This window comes from Phascolarctos cinereus, unplaced genomic scaffold (genome assembly GCF_003287225.1).
Source record: "Phascolarctos cinereus isolate Bilbo 61053 unplaced genomic scaffold, phaCin_HiC Scaffold_3;HRSCAF=262, whole genome shotgun sequence".
NCBI classification, from domain to species: domain Eukaryota; kingdom Metazoa; phylum Chordata; class Mammalia; order Diprotodontia; family Phascolarctidae; genus Phascolarctos; species Phascolarctos cinereus.
Genome location: NW_027555736.1, coordinates 83528142 through 83550826, shown reverse-complemented (window position 1 = coordinate 83550826; position 22685 = coordinate 83528142). Strand labels below are relative to the sequence as shown.

At 38.4% G+C, this 22685-nt stretch overlaps 1 protein-coding gene across 4 annotated transcripts in view; it reads right to left on the bottom strand.

Moving 5' to 3' along the window:
- Positions 1–22685, bottom strand: part of CHST15 (carbohydrate sulfotransferase 15) — a 129545-nt gene that overhangs the window by 20343 nt on the left and 86517 nt on the right. For all 4 annotated transcript variants that reach the window (XM_020964083.2, XM_020964080.2, XM_020964081.2 and 1 more), the window contains exon 5: positions 18515–18671. In XM_020964083.2, the coding sequence (XP_020819742.1) occupies positions 18515–18671 (157 nt within the window). The remainder of the gene's footprint in view (positions 1–18514; positions 18672–22685) is intronic.

Sequence of the window (22685 nt, the reverse complement as noted above, 5' to 3'; positions counted from 1 at the left end):
ACGGGGACTGAATGTGAGGAGTCAAGAATGACACCTAGGTTCCAAGCCAGGTTACCTTAGGAGGATTGGCATTCACACAGGTGAGGCGAACATAATACTGAAAAAAAAAAAGGGCAGCCTACTGCCTAAAAAACTCCAGTGGCTCCCCGCTAGCTCCAGGATGAAATATGAAGTTCTCTGGCATGTAAAACTCTTCACAACAGGCTCCCTTCCCATCATTTTCTTTCTTTTCTTTCCCCACATATAATTCATCTCCTGGCACTCTCAGGTCCTGCTGTTCTTCACACCTGACGCTCCATGTCCCATCGTCACAACTTTGAACTGACTCTCCCCCTGCCTGGAATGCTCCCCTTCTTCACTTTTGCTTCTTGGAATCCCAGGCTTCCTTCAAGATTCAGCTCAAATGGCCACCTTCTGAGGGAAGCCTTACCTCTCTGTGCCCTCCCCCAACCCCAATTGCTAATGCCTTTTGTTCCTTGTATAGTAACTACCTTGTAGCTATCTACCTATCTATCTACACATTGTCTCCTCCATTAGAATATAAGCTTCTTGACAGCTGACTTTTTTCTTTGTACTGTACCACACACACAGACACACACACACATAGCCAGGGTGAAGACACCTTACAGAAACCAGGATGATTTCAAAGGTAGGTAGTTACTGAGGTGCAGGGGAGTGTATATAGATTGTGCCCTCCAAGAAAGAATCTCTGGTGCTATTGAGTCCAATCTATGCCCTCACGAGAATTCCCTCGCCACCAGACCTAACAAGTGGTAATCCAACCTTTGCTCAAAGACCTTGGTTGAAAAGCTATTGACGACCACATTTCTCTTTGGGGAAGTTCTCATTCTTAGGTGTTTTTCCACTTATGTCAAGCCCAAATCTGCCTCTGTGACTTCTTGTTTCTAGCTCAGCTTTCTAGATTCCAGCAAAACACATCTAAGCCTTCTCTCCCTTTAAATGCTTTAAGATGGCTATCAAAGTTTGTGCAAACTCCTATGAATACCGATTTCTAGAGCTGTTTGGGGGAGGGAAGGTGCTGCTATTTCTCTTCCTCTTCTCCCAAACACACCCAGAGCAGCCAGTCCTCCAGTACTAGTGAATGTGGAAGCAGTGGAAGTGTCAGGTATGTGGCTAGGATATGGAGGAAAAGAGAGGCGCCCTATCTTCCTAAATGGGGAGTTAAGGGCCATTGCAAGGAGAGGGGGAGGTTCTGAAAGTCTTCCCTAGGCTACAGAATGTAGAGTGGGGTTATATATATATGTACATAGTACTCATACACAGGGGACAGATGCAACAGTCACATTAGTGTGTCCACTTTTTCCTATCATGGTTTTATTTTGTCTCCAGAGTTACAAATAGCTATAGTCAGCTTGGCTTTGGTCATAAAGAGGATGTTGAAACCAGGCAGCAGATGCAGAGTGAATCTGTTCCCTATTGTCACATGATTCCACCAAAGGGGACTTCACCCAATGTGATGGAGCTCTGCCTTTAGAGTTCTTGATTTTGAGTATATTCTCATAGAGACTACAGTCTCTCCATTATTATGTAGCCAGGTCTATTTGTGTTTAAATTTTAATATGCTCATGAATACCTCTGAAGGCATCCTCTGTGCAATTCCCAGGTTGAGGTCATCACCTCATCATCTCATCAGTATGCTGCTCATTCTAGCCTTGATTGAGGCCATCTCCCTCAGTCTCCTCTCTCCTCTGATTAAAGGACTGGAAGGTAGAGTATCAAACTCCTCCCAATGCTTTCCTTTTTAGAAGGCAGAGATTGGGCTTTTTATCCTCACTCCACTCTGTATCTGCTGCTCTGCCTGGTTTCAACTCCACCAAACAAGATTCTCCCATGCCAAGTACTCCCTGATACCCTGTCTCCCTCCCTTTTCCTGCCTCCTTTTGTGTATTGTCTCCTCCCATTAGATTGTAAGCTCCTTGGGGGCGGGGACTGAATTTCTTTTTATTAATCGTGCCCGCAGCACTTATCACAGCATGATATTTGTAAAGCACTTTGCAAACCATTCACAATTATTATTCTTGTCTGATACATAGGACACATAGGGAATTAACACAAATATATATGACCATGAGTCATTCCTCGATGGTTAATAGCCAAAGGAGATGAAAAAGTTTTTTAAAAGAAATGCAAGCTATTAACAATTATTTCAAAGATTGTTCTAAAATAGTAGTAGTAAAAATGAAAACAAAATTCCTAGAGTGAAGTCCTAATTCATACTCTATAACTCATCATAGATAACAAAAGTTAAGTCAGCATCAGAAGTGCTGTGGGAAAATATGCACACTAATAATGCATTGTTAGCAGAATTGGTCCAACCATTCCAGAAAGTAATTTGGAATTATGCTGAAAATTTGACTAAAATGTCCATACCCTGTGACCTAGAGATCCCACTATTAAGCGTATACCCCAAGGAGGCCAAAGGTGGAAAAGGGGTCCCATATATACCAAAATATTCATTGTAGCATTTATATGGTAGCAAAGAGCTAGAAACAAACCACATGCTCATCAATTAGACAATGGCTTCTGAATGTAATGGAACAGAACATTATTGTGCTAGAAGAAAAAGAAATATGAAAATTCAGAGTCACATGGGGAAACTTGAACTAAAGCAGAGAGAAATAAGCAGAACTAGGAAAAGAATATGCATAATGACTTTAAAATAATAAAAACTTTAAAATAATAAAAATAATAAAGACTTTAAAACAATAAAAGTAATAACTTAAAAATAATAAACCATGAACTAAAGCACAGAAAAGTAAGCAGAACTAGGAAAACAATATGCATAATGACTTAAATACAATAAAAATTTTAAAATAAAAAATTTAAAATAATACAAATGATAAAAACTTAAAATAAAAAACATGAACTAAAATAAAGAAAAGTAAGCAGAACTAGGAGAATAATATACATAATTAATTAAAAATAATAAAAGCTGGAATCTAAATTGAAAGAATAATTAAAAAAACTGAACATTACATAACTATAATGACCAAGATCAGACCCCAAGATTAGGAACAGATAAGAAAAGTTAAGTTTTCTTATAAGTATGGAAAATCACATGTCCTGTCACACAAGTTAATATGTTGGCTGTTTTTACTGAATTGCCTTTTTTTTTTAACTTTGTCATTTTAAATCTCAGTTACAAGGGAAGGTTTGCTGGGTGAAAGGGAGAGAATATATTTGGAAATTAATGTGATGTAAAAATAAAATAAAAAGTCATCAATACAAAATAAAAACAATTCTGTTGAACAAATGAACCCTTCTCCAAGTGTCCAGGAATCTACAAAGTACATGGGCTAAGTTATCTGCACATGTTTAAACGATTATTCTAGTAATGGCAGGGAAATGGAGTTATATTCCAATCAGCTATGGCACAAAGCCTCTGTGGATTATCTCCACTATGTTACAGGAACCATACAGAGTACTCTTACCTAATAAAGTTAAGGGGAAAAATGGATCTAGGTCAATCTCAGGATGAAGTTTCAACAGCATCATCCAAGGTTCTGGGGAGATAATCGATTATAATGGAATCTCCTTCTATATCTCAAAACAGGTCTAGTCATATTTAGATTTCATAGTAGCAGTGAAAATAAGCAAGTCTCTGTAAGTTATCATAAAGATATATATTCAACAAGAAGTGTCAAATATCACAACAAATTCCAAGGAATTCTCCAAAACCCTTACCTATACTAGAAAGCTATTTAAAATAAATGGAGCCACTGGATGGAAACTGGAAATCTTCTTGTCATACCAATATTTTCCTTGCATAGGTATTTTTTACAATAGTATTTGATGCCCAGAGTAAAAAAAAAAATCAAAGTCTGCTCTATTTTGTTCAAAATATTTTGATTTGAACACAAAACAACTTTTCATAGATACCTCAGTGATCCTATCCCCTCACAGACTAGGATGTGTCTTCTTAGGAAAAAAAATTGAAAATTCTACTATGCCACACATAAGCCAAACTCCCAATAATCCCAGGGTAAAATTACTTATTTTCATTGGTTTGGAGTGCAACAAAATGAACTCAAGCTTTGCCATTTTTGAGTTGTTCTCCCTGCCCTTCCTAATTATACCAAGCCATTTTTTTCCTCCGGTGGGGTGAGAATATTTTCCCCTAGATTCTTAGAGCCCGTAGGATATTGTTGATTTGCCCAGAGAATCCATTCTGACCTTTAGAATCCCATAAATCTCAAATATCCAGCAGCATATGTCTACCCCTGATGAAACCTGTGAAAAGGGGAAGGGGAGGAAACAAGCATTTATAAGCACCTGCAATATACTAGGCACTGTGCAAGGTGCTTTACAATTAATATCTCCTGGGATTTTCATAATTTTAGGTCACTGCTGACTTATCAGCAAAAGTCCAAAATGGACTTAATAATGAATTTAGAACAATTAGAGCTACACATGACTTTTTTTTTATTAAAAAGTCTGATCTCAAAGAGGCCTTGCTTTTTGTTACTGCCATCACCCCTTTTCCCTTCTTGTTTTTGAGACCTGCATCATCTCTGGTCACTGCTAGAGTGCCTGAGGAATTAGGAGGAGAATTGTCTAGGGTGGGGTGCCCAGAAGAAGGGCAAAGAGAAATCCCTTGTCGTTGCTGCTCACACTTTACAAGAATTGGAGAAACAAGCTATGTAGGAATGTCTTTAGAGAACACAGCTATAATTGTCCTCGCCACCAATCCCCTGGGATAATGGGAGTTGGCGATGATCTCAAATGGTTCAAGTCAAGTCCTCTTCTTATTCTCAAATCATCCCGAACAGATGGGTGATGACTGTTTCCAATGGCAATTCCAAACATGTCAAAATACATTCAATGCATTCTGTACTGCTGTTATTTTAGCAACCTTGCTGGTTGGTGTAGCTGCGAATTGTCCAACCATTCTGGAAAGCAATTTGGAATTATCTGAAGAAAGTGACTAAAATGCCCATATCTTTTGACTCAGAGACTCCACTGCTAGGCATATATACCTCAAAGAGGTCAATGATAAAAAAGAGAGGGCCAACAGACCCTAAAATATTTATTGGAGCAATTTTTGTAGTAGCAAAGAATTAAAAACAAAGTAGATGCTCATCAATTGAGAGAGGGCTAGAAAAAAAAGTCGTGGTACGTGAATATAATTGAATATTAACTGTGCTGTAAGAAATAATAAATATGATAATACAGAGAAACACGGGAAGGTATGAACTGATGCAAAGTAAAGTAAGCAGAACCAGGAAAACAATATATATGTAATGAAGGTTATGAAATTATAATGACCAAAGTTGGCCCCAAAGAAGTGATAACCAGGAAGTACTTTCTTTCTCCACAGTGGTGGAAGACAATGGGCGTGAAGGATTACAGCACTATTGAACTGTTTTTCAAAAATTTTTGTTGTAAAAGATGGCTGGGGAGGGGCTACAATGGGAAATATAGGTGATATAAAATAATAATAATTAGCATGCATACAATGTTTTAAGGCTTGCAAAGTGCAATGACCCTGGGAAGTATCCCTATTTGACAGATGAGAATGCTGAGACAGAGGTTAAGTGACTTGCCTAAGGTCACATAATAAGTGTTTTAAGGCTGGGTTTGGGCCCAGGGTTGTCTGATTCCAGATCCAGCACTCTATCCCACACACTATACAAAAGCTGCTCCATAAACAACAACTATTCTTAAAGTGTATTAAAAAGGTTCTGTCTCTGGGTATGCCCTCAATCCTGCTAAATAGATTGATTATTTCAAATGTTGCTGCACTTCCCTCCTCTCCCCTGGAATGGGGACTCCTGAACCATTATTTTTGAGTTTGATATAACAGATATCTTGCCATGCTTTGGTGTTCATGAAAAGAGTAATGCCCCATAAATCACCACAGCATTTCCAGAACTTTATGATCATAACAATAGCAATTAACATTCATATGATGCTTATGGTGACAAAGCAGTTTACATAAACTACCAAAGACCATGGGAATAATAGGATTTTCAGCTGAAAAGGATCTAAGAGATTTCATTTAGTCCAAGTCCCTCATTTTACAGATGAGGAAACTGAGGCTAGGAGGATAAAGTGACTTGCCCGTGGTCACACAGTTAAGCTAGGGAGAAAAAAAAAGCTAACAATAGCCTTTTTTCTAAGGTAAAATTTGAGAAATGATAGTGATTACCCAGGAGCAGAAGCATTTCAGTTTTCCTCCTGCCCTAATACTTCCAAGGTAGCCAGCTCATGTTCCAGGTTAAACTCCAAAGGATAAAGAAAACCACAGCCCCAAAGCTGCTGGAGATACATACATGTGCAATTTATTTAATCATGTTCCCCAGAAAGAAAAGATTTATGATTAAATATAAATGTAATACATTGAGAATGCCTTAGAATGGAAAAAAATGGTACTAGTCTCTGACTGACTCTGGGCCACAATTATTCCCTCCTTTTCTGAATGGTTCTGAAAGCACTTATACTCATTCTTATGTAATATACTAGTTATTTAAGACAACTAGATATGGTTGCCTTATTATCAGCAATTTGGTAAATGTTGTTTTGTTCTGTAATTGCAATTACATATTTATAATATCAAATATTATATATTATATAATGATATATGATATGATTATATATAAAACTATAATAATTAATATTATTATTAATATATCTTTCTATTTCAACAAGGACCAAAACTCCTCAAAGGAAAATATAACAGGATTGTTGTCTACATTGTTGGATTTTTTTTTCTGTTCCAAAGAAAACATAGATTTTTTTCCCTTTTATTTTTCTTTTAGGGATCAGGAGAGAGACCACAGTTGGTTTACATATGAGGAAACTCCCTTTACTAATGCAGGTCAGCACCGTCTCTGGAATTATTATATAGTCTTGCAGTAGCCTGAAGCAGAGATGTCAGACACATGGCCCATGAGTCACAACACTACCAAGTGTGGCCTGAAGCAGACTAAAATGTAATTGGGAAATATTTAGCAAAATAAATAAAAATATAATAAAACATAAGTAGAACTATATTTTAAAGCTAAATCAATATGCAGCCTGCATTGATCCTTATGTATGGATTAGGCCTTCCATTTTGATGTGAGTTTGATACCCTAGCCTAGAGAACTGAGGGTCCATAGCCAGTATATGTCAGAGACAGAATTTGAATGGAGGTCTCGCTGGCTCTGAGGGTCAGATCTCTGGTCACTTCTTAAAACACTGTCTCTCATACATACTTCACTAGTACGCAAATGAAAAATAATTTGTCATCTTCCTGACCTCTGCAAGATGTCTATCTGCAATAATAAGACATTTACCTTAATAAGGGGGTGGAGTTACTGCTAAATTAACCTCAAAAGCACCCTCATTTTCTCTTTCCTTCATTCCCTCTTCCTAAATTCACAAACACAGGAGACATGAGAAGTCATATGAAATGACAGGTGCTGGCTAACCCCCAATTTTGAGGAAGTCTCTGGAATGATCTTCAATAGTACTTCATAATACTTAGCACTCAAAATGTTAGTTTGTCACCAAATAATACCATTCAAGTTTAGGCATACAAAGCCTAAGAAACCTCTGTATTGATACCAAGGCTTCACTTTCAGTAATTTCCAACGGGCACATTTCTGGGAGTTTCTATTCCTGGACATTCTGTGACTAATAAACACATGGATAGTTTTGTTAACCCTAACAATAACAATGATTCAGTTTGGTTTTCCCCTCTATAAGCAGATTTCTATAAAATACACATAAATCTACAGGAGTCTTGGGAGGAGTCTAGGAAAGCTATCTGCTATGATCTTGTCCTAGTAGACAGTTTGTTGCCCCCTGTCAGGGGTCCCTGGTAGCCTTAGCCCAAATTTGAGGGAACGGGGTACGTGTTCTACAAGGTATAGGCCAGACATACCTATGATTCTCTTTTTATTAGTTCAATGTGCAGAAAGAAAGCCCTATTACTGGGCAGCTTGAAGCATTGTTTCTGACATCCAGATCATTCTCCCTTTGTTTTAGAGAAGAGGGGTGGAAGCACAGGAAGGAGGAAGTTGGAGCATCCACTTTACAGAATGACCAAGTTGAAAAACAAGTGTATTTGGAGTTAGAACACCTAAATTTAAATCCCAGCTCTGTGTTACCTTGAGTTAGTCCGAGCTCTTTAGTCTTTGCCTTTCTGGGCTATATGATCTCTAAGGTCCCTCATGACACTAAATAATGTTAAGTTACAGGAAATATATATTTCCCAATAACACAGATATGAACTAAGCTGAACATGAAGCTTTTCTGAATTGGCAAATGATGGAGATGGTATTTAGGCTATTCCCTCCTCTGTCCTTATGCCCTTTTATTTACCTCCTGCACTGTCTCATGTACCTTGTTTTTATTATTTCTTATAATCATTTGTGTCATAGATCCTTGTTGGTCTGATCTACTGACCTCCAGGTCATTTCCCAGGGAGTTGAGTACTTAGCTCACACACTGTCTTTCCAGCACAACCCCTGACCTTCTAGTGGGGTATTTCAATGAAAATGTTGATATCCCCTCAAACACCTTGGCATTGTAGTTGATTGATTCCAATGTACCAGAGCATCACTACCAAGGGAGGCATGTTTTAGATTTTATCCTCACCCATAATCATGCCTTCTCTATCATGCCTTTGAATTCTAAAATTTCTCCTCTTTGACCTCATTCTCTAATCCTCTGCCTCACTCTTCATAAATCTGACACCACTTGTGTGATCTTGGATAAATATTTCCTCTCTCTGAGCCTGTTTCCTATATGTAAAATGAAAGGACTGAACCAAGAGGTGTCTGAAGTCCCTTCCAGATTTCGAGCTATTATGGTGTGCTTCTCTATGAATCTCCCTCCACCTCTCCCACTCTCAATCTATCACTCTTCTCTGGAATCACTTTCCACCCTTCAGCATGGTCCTTATACTTAGCCAATTAAATTACATTTCCTTCTCCAACCTGAATTCTCTTGTCTCTTCATCTTTCTACCATTAATGTGCTGCCAATACTCAAGCCTGCCTCACACTTTCTCGGGTCATATCGCATTGCCATGTTAACTGGGTCTAGGAGAAATTTAAGTCATCTCATATCAACTGTACCCTCACTACTGTACAGAAAAAAAAATTATTCTTCCTTGATTAATTCTCCCTATCTCATTCCTATCAGTAGCTGTTCAAAATTTTCTCTTGTCAGGCCCCAAATTCTTCCATTCTCAAAAGCAGAAGACCTTTTCTCCTATTTTACTGAGGATATTGAGACAATCCATCCTGAGCTCCCTTATCTTTCCTATTCCACATCTCAAATCCCCACTGAATCTTCAGTCACTTTCAATTTTATTCCTGAAGTATTCTCATTTTCCCTCCTCTCAGATATTTTGGTTCTTTCTCTGGGCCTACAACTATATTCAGGTCTACCCCATCCCTAAAGTCTTCACTTGAATCTGCCATTTCCTCATCATAATCCTATATTTTGCCTCCCTTTCTTTGTCATATTCTAAGAAAGTTCCATATTGTTTTGGTTCCATTTTCTCACATTCACTAGTTTTTCCACCCTTTGAGACTTGCCTTTGTAGCCCCACTACCCGCATTGAAACTGCCATCTTTAACGTTGCCAAAATCTCTTAGCTGCTAGATTCAATGGCCTTTTCTCTGTTTACATTCTCTAATCTCCCCAAAGCTTTGGATGTGACTAACAAACTACTTCCTCTCCCCAACCCCTTCTCTTTGCTTGACTTCATCTCCCCCTTCTATCTCTATGCTAGACATCACCCACCTCTTTCATAGACATCACCCACCTCTTTCTCCTTTAATGTAACTCTGTTAGGCTGCTCTCCTGCACCATCTTCTCTTCGCTCTGCACCCTTTCCCTGTGTGATTTCATCTGCTCCCATGGATTCAAATATTATCTCTAAGCAGATGATTTCCAAATCAATGTATCCAGCCCTAATTTTCCTCTTGAGGACTAAAGAGTCTTCCATCACCAAGTGCCCATTAGACATTTCTTCCTACAATAAGAACATCAAATTCAAAATATCCAAAATAGAACTAATTATCTATACCTCTTCCCAGTGAAATCTGCCTCTTTCTCCAAACTCTTCTATTTCTGTTGAGGGTACCACCATCTAATCAGTAAGTGAGGTAAACATCTGCATATCTGATCAGTTTCTAAGCAATATCAATCCCCCCTGCATAACATCTCTTACATCTGTCCCCTTTTCTCTATTCAAGGAACAGTTACTACCCTAGTTGAGGCCCATGTCTCCTCCTGCCTGGACTACTGTACAAGCCTTCTAATTGGTTTTCTTAGTTTGATTCTCCCCTTTCGCCAATCCCCTCCTGATCTTCCCATTTGCCAGAAAAAAAAATCTTCCAAATTCATAGGTATTGTCTTGATACCTTCTTGTTCAAAATCCTACTGTGGCTCCGTTTCTCTTTTATCTGGCATTTGCAACCAACCCACTACCACAATCTGACTCGTACCTACTTTTCTACCTTGATTTCATACTCCCCTTCTTCAAGAACTTCACATTCCTGTCAAATTGTACTAATAGATATTCCCTGACCTTGACACTCTGCGCCCTGCCCTTCACGTATTTATCCAAGTCACTCTCATGGCTAGAGTGACTGCACTCCCTTTTCTTCTGTGCTTCTCACAATCCTTTTCTTCTTTCAGGCTTCAACTCAGCCAGCTGCTTTCTTTATTAACACTTCCCTGATCCCCCTCAGTTGCTAGGGCTTTCTCTATCTCCTCAATTTTCCTGGTCCTATCGTTAAAGTCATAGCCTGGAAGCCTGGAAGAGACCTTATAGGTCAAGTTCAACCCCTTCATTTGACTTATTTGTATTTATGTTTCATTCCCTTGGTAGAATGGAAGCTCACTGAACACAAAAGTTTTGAAGGTTGTGGGGGGGATCTCCTATGCCTTGCACATAGCAGGAACCTAATAAATGCTTATTAACTTTAATTGAATTGTCGGCATATTATTATTATTAGATTATTTTAAATTAAATTCAACAAACATTTGTTAAATTTTATTAGGCTGCAAAATGCCAGAGGGCTGTATCTGTGCTGTATTCCATTACATATCCTCTGGCACCTAGCATAGGAACCCACATATAATGGGCATAATTATTTATTGAATTTATTGAATTGACGTCACTCTTCTTCCTAAAACTTTGATTGCTAGTTAATTGTGAGCGCATGCATATTGCTTCCCCTCTCAGGATGTTAGTTTCTTCATCTCTAACATGAAACTCCCAAATGAGGCAATTCTTCATGACATTCAACATTTATTATACACCTACAATATGCAAAGGCACTGTGTAAGGTGTTAGGACCAAGGGGTAGTCGCTGACCTCGAGGGGGTTACATTCTACATTAATGAGATTCAACATGAATTTTGACAAAGAAATATCATGTGTGTGCAAAGTAACAGTACAACAACACGTTGTTGTTGTTGTTGTAGAATCATTTCATCCATGTCCCATTCTTCATGACCGCATTTGGAGTTTTTTGATAAAAAATACTGCAATGACTTGCCATTACCTTCTCATTTTACAGATGAGGAACTAAGGCACACAGTGTTAAGTAACTTGCCCAGGGTCACTCAGCTGGTAATTATCTGAGGTCAGATTTGAACTCACAAAGATGAACTCCAGGCCCAGCATGCACTATGGCACCACCTAGCAGCCCATTTGAAAAGGTGAACAGTGCTAGCAAGAAAGCCCTGGTGTAGGAGGTGGCATTCAGATTAGGCTCTGAAGGAGTCTGGAGGTACATTAACAAATCTTTATGGAAAAATAAGGGCAAAAGGTATATTGGTTATCATGGTTTGGTTTTTTTGTTTTGTTTTTTTTTTTAGCATTCCAACAAATGGTAAATTTTCAAAGTGTTTATTTCTCCTACTGATAAGTACCCACTTCCCAGCCAGCTAGTCCTTAATTGTCTTCAATGGCCATAATTATTGAATATTGGACTTTTCCTTCTTGGCAACCCTTTGATGTCTGAACTGCAAAAGAGTTTACTCAGAATCCTAACTAGCAAAGTAGCCCTATTTCATTTACAAAGAGTGTATTAATGATATATTAACAATAATAATACTTGGGAAAGTATAATTTTTGATTTCATGAAAACAAATCCCAACAGAACTGCAGTGCTAGCTCATACCTGCTCCTTTATACTCTGCCTGCTGAGGATGCTTGAGGGGGTAAGGTCTGACACTCACTCTTGTAACCCTTTATTCCTGTGCATTTTTTTTAGCCTACTACATATCTCACCTATCCATGAAGAACTTCTAGTTCCCTTTAGGGATTACTTATAATTAATCCATAAGCATTCTTTTCACAGTCATGTAAATGTTTCACAGAGAGAATGATGCATGACTTTTTAAGTATCAGATTCATATTCTCTTCCTACGAAGATGGTGGTTGGCACTAAGGATAAATAATGACTTTCCAGGTGCACACTGAAGATGAGCTATCTGATGGTGGGTTTTTGATATGTATAAAGGGGGGAAAAATCAAGATTCTTTCCCCAAATAGTAAAATTACTCTACTAGTTAATTGTGTGCAGCACAAAATAAATATCTTTCTTTTCATGTAGTTTCTCACCACCTATACCACATTCTGCGATCCTGGTTTCACAGATGAGAAAGAGGAAGTACATTGACAAGCTGTAGCCATTATCCAGGCATGCCCTGAGTACATTGGCAGGAGTAAAATTCTCTGGGCTGATGATCTAATGTTTGATGCTGAGTGAGACGATTCCTATTCAAATACATCATGGGGAAAGCCTGAACATATTGAGAAATTCCATAAAACTAGGCTTGCAGATAAGAACTTTAATTTTACCAGCTCACAGATCTACTTTTTTTTTCAAACAAGCAAGTTCAAAGGTGGTAATAATCAGATGTCCTTTGAATGTAATTATTATGCTGCTAACTAATAATGAACAAGACATGCACATTGAGCCATTTGTCCCAGAGCAGTGAAGCCCTGCATGGTATTGTATGTCATTACCCTTTGTGAAATGATACTTATTTTTGAGATGACTAGTCAGGGTTACATAGGCAGCCTGTGGTCAATGAACAGAACAAGCAGATCTCTATGGGATTCAAAGCTGGGATTTTGATTTCATCAGTGCTGTGTCTGAACTACTTGAGCTTCCTGATCATAGAAGAAGTCATAATTACAAAGATGAGATGGGTATTTTTTTCCCTTATTCCTAACACAAACCATCCCATTCCTGTATGAGTGTGTGTCTTGGGATAGCTTGTGTTACAGCAAAAAAAAAAAAAAAAAAAAAAAAAAAAAAATATATATATATATATATATATATATAATTTGTATTTCACTTTCATGTAGGGATTGATTATTTAACTAGTTCAGTGATGATTAAAATTATCTTCTATAAGATAATGAAGTAAAACAACAACCCAGGTTTATAGGCTCAAGTCTTTTTATTCTAAAATCTAATTCTGGATTTTAACAGAGCCTCTATATGTCTTTACATGCCTGAAAATTGTTGATCCTGAAAATAAACCATTCCTTTGGTGGTCATTTTTATGGTAGGTAGAAAGATCACAAAAAGAACTATGCTTAACAGATGGTAGTACATGACCCTCCTTCAAATATCTCTTAAATGGAAAAAAAAAGAATGCAATTATATTAGAAGGGTCAGCAAATTACAAACATTTTTCATGTTTAATGGGGGGTTGTGATCATTGTTTCTGAATTTAGAAGCAAATTCATTTTATCAACTCTATTACAAATGAAGAGGTATGAGGCTAAAGTGAAATTCTTCCATTTGAAAGTATTTTTTCATCTAAGAAACTGATGAAATGAAGGAATGTTCTACTTAAAATTTAGGGATTTTTTTCTTTTAATTAATTAAAGTAATTTAGTACAGAAATGCTTAACTTTGGTTTTACATTTTCATGATTTTCTCATTTAAGAGGGAGGTTAGCCACATACTTCACTATGGACTCATCTTATGGCATGGGCTGGTTTGCCTTTCTCAATAGTGCCTCAATTTCCTCATCTGAAAAACTGATTGGTTATTCACCTACTTCAGAAGTGTAGAATTTGTGGAGAAGGAAATGGCAAACCACTCTAGCATCTTTGCTAAGAAAACCTCATAGACAGTACTGGCATGCAATGGTCTGTGGGGTCCCGAAGAGTTGAACACAACTGAATGGCTGAATGACAAGAAGTTAGAGCTTGAAGAATTTCCTGGGGTTTTATTGGGTTTGATTACTGGATTTTACACTTTCAATCTCTCTTATCATGGTCATAATACATACGTGTATATGTATATATGTATATATATTTAAGATATATACAAATAGGGTTGCTTACACAGTGAAGAACCAGAAAAAGTATGCTTCCAATTCACTTGGTAGAAGGAAAAGAGACAAGAGTGTGGAGTCAAGGACAGTTTAGTGAAATGGAACTGCCCTTGAGCAGTCCAAGAGATCTGCAAAAGTGGAGCATCATGCAAAAAATGAAGAACGCTAATGGCCCATTAACAAGATATACAAATGAGAACTCTGATCCAGCCCCCTTGAAATGTTTCCTTCGTCCAGATGGGCTCAGGCTGACAATATTTATTATCTTATCATCTAACTAGGACAAGAACGGAGCCAGCAATTTCAGACACACCATGAGCTATGTGTTCCAATAGGAGGAAATCCTTATTGCATATTTTCATACATTTTAACACACAATGAAACATCTGGTAGTGACTTTAACCTCCAAAGAAAGCATATACATAACACAGACACACATACACATAAACACACACACATACACACACATGAAATATGTGTATAGGTCCAGATCCTGCTGTCAGACCCAGTCCATAGATGGAGCCCATATAATTTCCTTTATTGCTACTATAATTCAGGAAGAAGCACCATGGTGTGGTGGAAAGAGATGAGTGTACTTATTTTCAAAAGGCTTGAGTTCAAATACTACCTTAGATACTTACTAACCATATGAACCTAGGAAAAGTGTTTCACAACATTTGGAAAATGGAAGTGATAATACTTATGTTCCCTAAGAGTGACATGTACATATGAACTATTATTATTAGGTAGAGAATCTGGAAAGAGAAGACAGAAAACAAATTAATTCTTCTAAGTGTGTGGGACCAGAAAAACAAAACACTTTTGTCCATCTGGGGCTCCTCAAATAACAAAATTGTGTGTGTGTGTGTGTGTGTGTGTGTGTGTGTGTGTGTGTAACTGAGTAATAAAATTTAATTGGAGCCATTTAAATTAAGCAGTTTATTTATAAAGAATTTTGAGATGAGCAAAATATATTTGAAAGTTAAAATTTGCCCTGGTTGGGTACCTTCTCCTATCTCAGCAGCTTCAATTGGGAGAGCACAGGCAGTGATACCAACTGACCTAGGCCTCTCCCCTCTAAGCTGTGAAGTCCAGCTACTGGAGTGGATGGTATGATGAGGGAAATAAAAGAGGGGAATCCTCAGGGAAGATGGGCTTTCTTCCTATAACCAGGGATTTGGGCACAAGCTAGAGTGTCTACCCTTTCTTTTTGTGCAGGATCTTAGTTTTCATACTCTCTGTCTCTGTCTCTCTCCCCCTCTTTCTCTCTTCTCTCCCTCTCCCCTCTCCCTCCCTTCTCTCTCTCTTTCTTTGTTTCTCCCTCCCCCACATTTCATTCTCCTTTTCATCTTCCGCTCCTCTGTCTCTCCCTCTGTCTGCTTTTTTTCTGTCTCTCTGTCTCTCTCACTATTCCTCCCCCCAAACTGAAATTGAGGAAGGTTTTTGCTCTCTTGGGATAACAAACCGGAGAGACATGACTACAACTTTAATAAGCAAAGAGAGCAGCACCGACATAATTTCCTAACCTTCCCAACCTCAGCTGCAAGTGGTTCAGAGGGGAGAGAAGCAGGACAGCTGTGAAAATACCTCAGAAGTCAAGGTCAGGTCAGTCTGGTTGTTGTCTTTCCTTTCTACACTGCCAGTTATGTAATTATTTCTAAATGACAGCACTACTGATTTTTGTCAACAGGACCATCTTAAGTGAGGTTAACATGTTTTGCCAAAGAAAGGGAGCAAATCCCTGTCTCTGGAGGTCCGTGACCTACTAGCAATGCTAGAACCAGTTCCATACCTGCTGCCCATTGAGCAGAGTTAAAAGACTCAAGAAGGCCAAGGGTAACTAGGAAATTGGACAGTAGAGTTTAATATTCCATGTCCAAATGGTGCACAAAAATGATTAACCATTATAAACACTGCCTGGGAATGATTAGCACTAGAATTAGAGTGAGGAAACACCATTTGAGGCCGGCTCTGGCTCTGACTAGTGGTGTACCCGTGGGCATTCATGTTACCTCTCTCTCTGAGCCTAAAGGTCTCCATTTGAAAAATGGGGGTAATAGTACCTCCGATGTCTACCTTGTGTGGCTGTTCTCATAAGAAAGCACTTTTCAAACTGTTCAAATTTATGGAGCACTTTCAGACTTGCAAAATGTTTTACATAACACGCCCTACTATTATCCACATTTTGGAGATGAGAGATTGTAAATGACTTGTCCAAGGCCAAAGAGCTAGTGTCTGGGGCAGAACTTGAATCCAGTTTCTCTGACTGCAAGTCACTTGAAGCAAGTTGGCCACGCTGCCTCCCAAGCTATGTTAATTTCTGTTATTATTTAAGATCCTCAAAGGCAAGGACTACTTCATTTTTGTCTTTGTAACTCCAGTGCTTGGGATTGTGCCTGGCATAAAGGAGGAACTTAATAAACGTGTATTTATGGTTGAGGCAGCTAGGTGGGAACAGTACTGGACTTTTGAGTTTGGAAATACTGAGTTCGAACCATATCTCAAACACTCCTACCCATATGACACTGGGCAAGTCACAGTTTTTTCAGCCTCAGTTTCCTCATCTGCATAATAGAGATAATAATGGTTGTAAAGATGAAATGATACATGTAAAGCACTTTGCAAGCCTTAAAACCTTAAAAAGCATTACATAAGTGCTAGCTACTATGATTTTGCATGGTACATCCCTTCTTTGGTGCCTCAGTTTCTTCATAGCTGTATAATACAGAGAACGCTGCATTATCATGTAATATAGAGAATAATCATACCTAATAAGGGGCATCTAGGTGATACAGTGGAGAGTATTTGGGACTGGAGTCCAAAAGACTCATCTTCCTAAGTTTAAATCCAGCCTCAGACACTTACTAGCTGGGTGACCCTGAGTAAGTCACTTAACTCTGCCTCAGTTTCCTCATCTGTACATTAAGCTGGAGAAGGAAATGGCAAACCACTCCAGTATCTTTGCCAAGAAAACCCCAAATGGGGTCATGAAGAGTAGGACACACATTATTATTATTATTTCTAGATTATTATCTGTAAATAAATAATTATTACAGATTTGTCCAAGCCCTGAAGTTTTAAATGATTTGCCAGTGATCGCACAGTGAGTATGTATCACTCCCCTTGACAGAAAAGAAATAAAAGCAGAACGAAATAAGAGCTGAGCACCTCTGACTTCTCCCTGTTATCTTTGATTGTCATTCCAAGCAATGGCCACATCCTGCCTCTGACCTTCTTCTCTCCCCCAGTGTAGCTAAGGGGATTGGTTCTCATTGTGTCTTATCCCTCCTGGACTGACTCACCCTACAGAATTTTAGCTTAAGTGTTATCCATCTCTAAACCTTTTGAAATCTCTTAACCCCAAACCCAGTCTTTGTGTCAGATGATGCCCAGCTTTTCTCTCCTTTATCACAAATTCCAAGATGGAATGATCACTTCCCTACCCCCTTGGCAAGATTAAATACTCAATGCTTATAATATATTAGAGAAAAGACGTAATTAGAGTTCAGAACAAACAGACCAACTCACAGTACATGATGTTTGGAGAATACCTCATCCTTCAGTCTTTGTCTGAGTAAATCAGGCAACTCCAAATTCTCTCAGACATTTACTGAAGACTTTGCAAGGCACAAAGAAAAATAAGACAAAAGAACTGACTGTATTGTCTTCCCCTTGTTCTCTCTCTCTCTCCCTCCCTTTCCCCTTCTCCCTGCTTTCTCTGTCTCCCTCCTTTTTCTGTCTCTGTCTCTGTGTCTCTCCCCACCCCCATCATTAGGATTTGAAGCAGCAAAGTAATTTACTATGAGAAAAGGGAGTCATTGAATTCCTAGAGTTTCACAAGTCCCCAAACTCTACTGGCAATTTCTCCCCACCCCTATTTCCAGTTATGTTGAATCAATCCAAATAGTAGCCATGGAATTTCACCATTCCCCCATTTCAAATCATTTGGGACCTGAAATCAAAAAGAAGAATCATGATGTATAAGAAAACAATTACAATTTGTTTAAACTAGGGCACAGTGAGAATGTCTCAAGAATAACATTTACATAAGAAATCACAATAACCCTGCAGTTAAACTCCATTATAAGAAAGACAGATTTGTTTGGGATGAGAAGTAGTAGGACTGTTCTTCTGGGCTGGCTTGCTTTCTCCCCCAGTACAAAAGGATGTAAGTGACTACTAACCTTTCCACAGGATCCCTCAACATGACTATGAGTTTCGCATTTGGCTCAAAGGCATGGATGAAGTCCTGGATGAGAAATGGAGGTTCTCCATCAGTACTATTGTCATAGAAGTAAGTCCAAGCATTATTGTCCCACATGGTTGAAGCGCTGGCCTCTCCTACAAAGAGAAAATATTCCAAACAGATATTTTCATTTTAATTTAAATTGGTTTTTGGCTTAATTAAAACTTGATTGAATTGTTAAGCATGGAATTATAGGTAAAGCCAAAAAGAAAAAAAAAAGGCTGATCTTTCACAAAACAGGTAATGCTCATTTAATAAAGATCGCAGAGACTAAAATGGCTCTTCTGCCTTTATGCTCAAAATGACCACAGCAGAGGCCTGGTACAAGAAGGGTGACTGACGAAAGCACACAGATCTACTCCAAATGTCTTTATGTGAAACAACTAGTCTGTCCAAATACTGAGCATTCCTACGCCTCCAGGCTTCTCTTTGTGAGGCTTACAAAAATAATTACAACCACGCAGCATTCCCCATTTAGCTTGGACTAAATGATATACATAGCAATATAGTATTATGGACAAATTGGGAAGCACATGATTTTTTTTTCCCCTCAGAGAGTAGCAGGGATAATAGAAACAATTGTGTAAACTGCCTATGTTAGGAAATTAGACAGAAAGAAGCCTGGCCTTTCTTTTTCTGGAACCTTAGCACTTCAAAGATTCAAATGAAGTGGCCAGGAATTTAGCCTGAATTATCCTGTTAACTGTGATTATGGAATTAGGTGAAATATCCAAGAGTCTGGGGAAAGACCATCGAACTCCAAAGCTCTACGCTAGGCCCAGTATCACCACTAGCTAACTGGGTCATGTTGAGCAAAGTGCTTTATTTCTGAGCCCCGGTTCTGTCAACATTTGTTAAAATCACATCATAAGTTTAGAGCTAGAATTCACCTGATAAAATATCTAGTCCAAAATCCTTATTTGCCAATGAAAAAACTGAGGCCTAAGAGACGAACTGACTGGCCCAAGACTCATCAGCTCCCATGGATTTAACTACCATCTCCATTCTGTCAATTCTCAAACCTACTATTCTGCTCTAACCTCTCTTCTGACCTCCAATCTCTCCTTTTCAGTTGCTTTCAGACATTTTAAACTGGATATCCAGTAGACATCTTAAATTCAACATGTCCAAAATAGAACTCATAAATTTTCCCCCTAAACCAACCCCTCTTCTCACTTTCCCTGTTACTGTAGAGGGCAACACCATCCTTCCAGTTCCTCGGGCTCACAACCTAAGAGTCATCCTGGATTCCTCACTATCTCTTCCCCCCACCCCAACCCCAACCCCAGCCAATCTGCTGCCAAGGCCTGTTGATTTCACCTTCGTAGCCCACTTCTGTCCTCAAACAGTGTCACCACTCTGGTGCATCAGACTCTCATCACCTCACACTACCTCACCTATCACAATAGCCTGTTGGTGGGTTTGGGTCTTAAATCTCTTCCCAATCTTGTCCATTCTCAGTTGGCCACCAAAGTGATCTTCCTAAATCCCAGGTCTGACCATGTCACTCCCACATTCACTAAACTCCATGGGCTCCCTATTTCTTCCAGGATCAAATACAGCTGTTCTTGCTGGCATTCAAAGTCCTTCATAACCTAGCCCTCTCCTACCTTTCCAGCCTTCTTACCCATTACTCCCCACCATGTACTCTTCAATACAGTGACACTGGCCTCCTGACTGATAAGATTCTCCACCTCTAGGCTCTGGGCATTTTCTCCAGTTGTTCTCCATCCCTGGATCACTCTCCCTTTTCAACTCTACCTACTGACTTCCCTGGCTCTCTTTAAGTTCCAACTAAAATCCCATCTTTCGCGGAAAGTCTTTTCCAATACCTCTAAATTCTAGTGCCTTAACCCTTTGTTAATAATTTCCTATTTATCCTATATACAGCTTTCTTTGTCTGTATTTGTTTCAATGTTGTCTTCCCATTTTAAGCTCCTTGAGGGCAAGGACTGTGTTTTGCCTCTTTTTGAATCCCCGGTGTTTAGCTCAGTGCTTGGCACACAGTAGGAGCTTAATAAATGTTTATTGATTGATACAGGAAGTGGCAGAGCCAGAATTTGAATCTAAGACCTTGGACTCCAAATCTAGAACTCTTTCCATTGAACCATGCAAATGAGGATAATCTTTAAGGATAGCATTTTTTGATTTTTTGATATTTCAAAAAGTGAATTATAGATTTAAATAATACAGGTCTGAAGAAGTTCATCATTTTAGAATAATATGGAATTCCAAAAAAGAGACATATCTCAAACTATCAATGCTTCAGTCATATGTATGAAAGGTTTCAGATATAATTGCGTGATGGGCAGATATCTCAAGCCATTTTTTTCAAGGGCAAATTTGGATGAAAACCCCAAGTTTTTCTAATGAGAGACCCTCTTATCCTGGTAATGCCAGAAATGTGTTATGCCATTCTATATTAGGCTAGCTATATGATGCCTGCCACATTTGATACTTCAGGACTTAGTAAGAGGACTAGATCTGGGGTAAAGAACACGGGTTCAAATTTGGGATCTATGATTTCTATCCACATGTCCTTAGACATATAAATCATTTAACCACTCTTATCCCTCAATGTCCTCATCTGTAAAATAAAAGAGTTGATTTAATGGTCTTTATGGTTACTTTCTAGATCAGAATCCTATGACGATTATTCAAAAGAAACAGGAGAAATAGGAAAAAAATAAAGCAGGGTGGTGGGACAAAGTTGCATTGTACATTAAGAAGATATAGTTAAGTGATGAAACCCAGGGACTTAAAGGAAGGGGTGATATTATGGGAAAGAGTATTTAAGTGATGATCAATTCAGGCAGAAATAGAATAAAATATCCTTGAAATAGACTTAAATATATTTATTATACAAGATGGTTCTCTAGGAGGGGGAGAATTATTGGGAGAAATTCTGATAATGTAACACACACATATATCTATCTATCTATATCTATCTATCTATCATCTATCTATCTATCTATCTATCTATCTATCTATCTATCTATCTATCTATCTAATCTATTAGAAATCACATGGACAGGAAGAAGAAACCAAAGAAAAATTTTGGAAACAGATCAAAGCGTGGCACAGACACATGGTATGCTAGTGGTGGGGACTACAATTATCTGTATATCTAATGGAAGTACCCTTATGCCAAAAATAGATCAGCTACTAATTTCTTGACCTATCTTGATGATCATTTTATCTTTCAAAGTAAGGAAGAAATGATTAGTAAAGTCTATTATGGATCTAATTCTCACCAACAAGTTGGAACTGGTTTCTGGTATGGAAGTAATAAGAATCTTGCAGGAACAGGATCCCTCATAGAATTTGTGATAGAGAAATACAGGGAAGTCAGACACGGTCTTTCATGTACCCTAGTGTTTTAGAGAGAAGAATTAAAATACTTCAGAGAAAGGTATGGTAGACTCCCATGGACTAAAATTCTATAAGGGAAGGCAACTCATGAGGGATGAAAAGTTTTTAAGAATGAGAATATTTCAACACAAAAAGAAAAAAAACTTTCTTAGGGGAAGAAAAGGCCTTAAAAAAGGAATAGACCCACTGATTGGAGTGGATAGAATGCTAATAAAAGATGATGGAAGGAAAGAAGATCCACTCAACTTTCACTTTGCTTTACTTTTTCCCCCAGAGGAGTGAACTTTGCTCTGAACAAAAGAGGTCAAAATAAACATAGCAAATAGGGAGTGTATACCTAATAATAACTAAATGGATTGCAAGAGAAAAGCTAACTGCCCTTGAGGAGGTTCAGATCACCCAGCCCAAATCCTAGATTACAAAAAGAATTGGGAGGTGTGTGTGATTGCTGAGCCACTGAGAGTAATCTCTTGGAGAATAAGAGAGGAGAGACATGATTGGGGAAGGGCAAATGTTGGCAAAATTAAACAAATAACCTTGAATCCCATGCTTAGCTTAGCCAAGTTCTGCAACATATTGTTGAAGGGATGGTTAGTGAACAACTGGAAATGGAAGCAGTGATCACAAGGAACCATCATGGCTTCATGAAGACCACATAATACCAAACTAAGCTTATTGGTTTTTTTATGACAGGGACACTAGATTAGTAGATAAGTAGCATCCTGTAGATATAATTG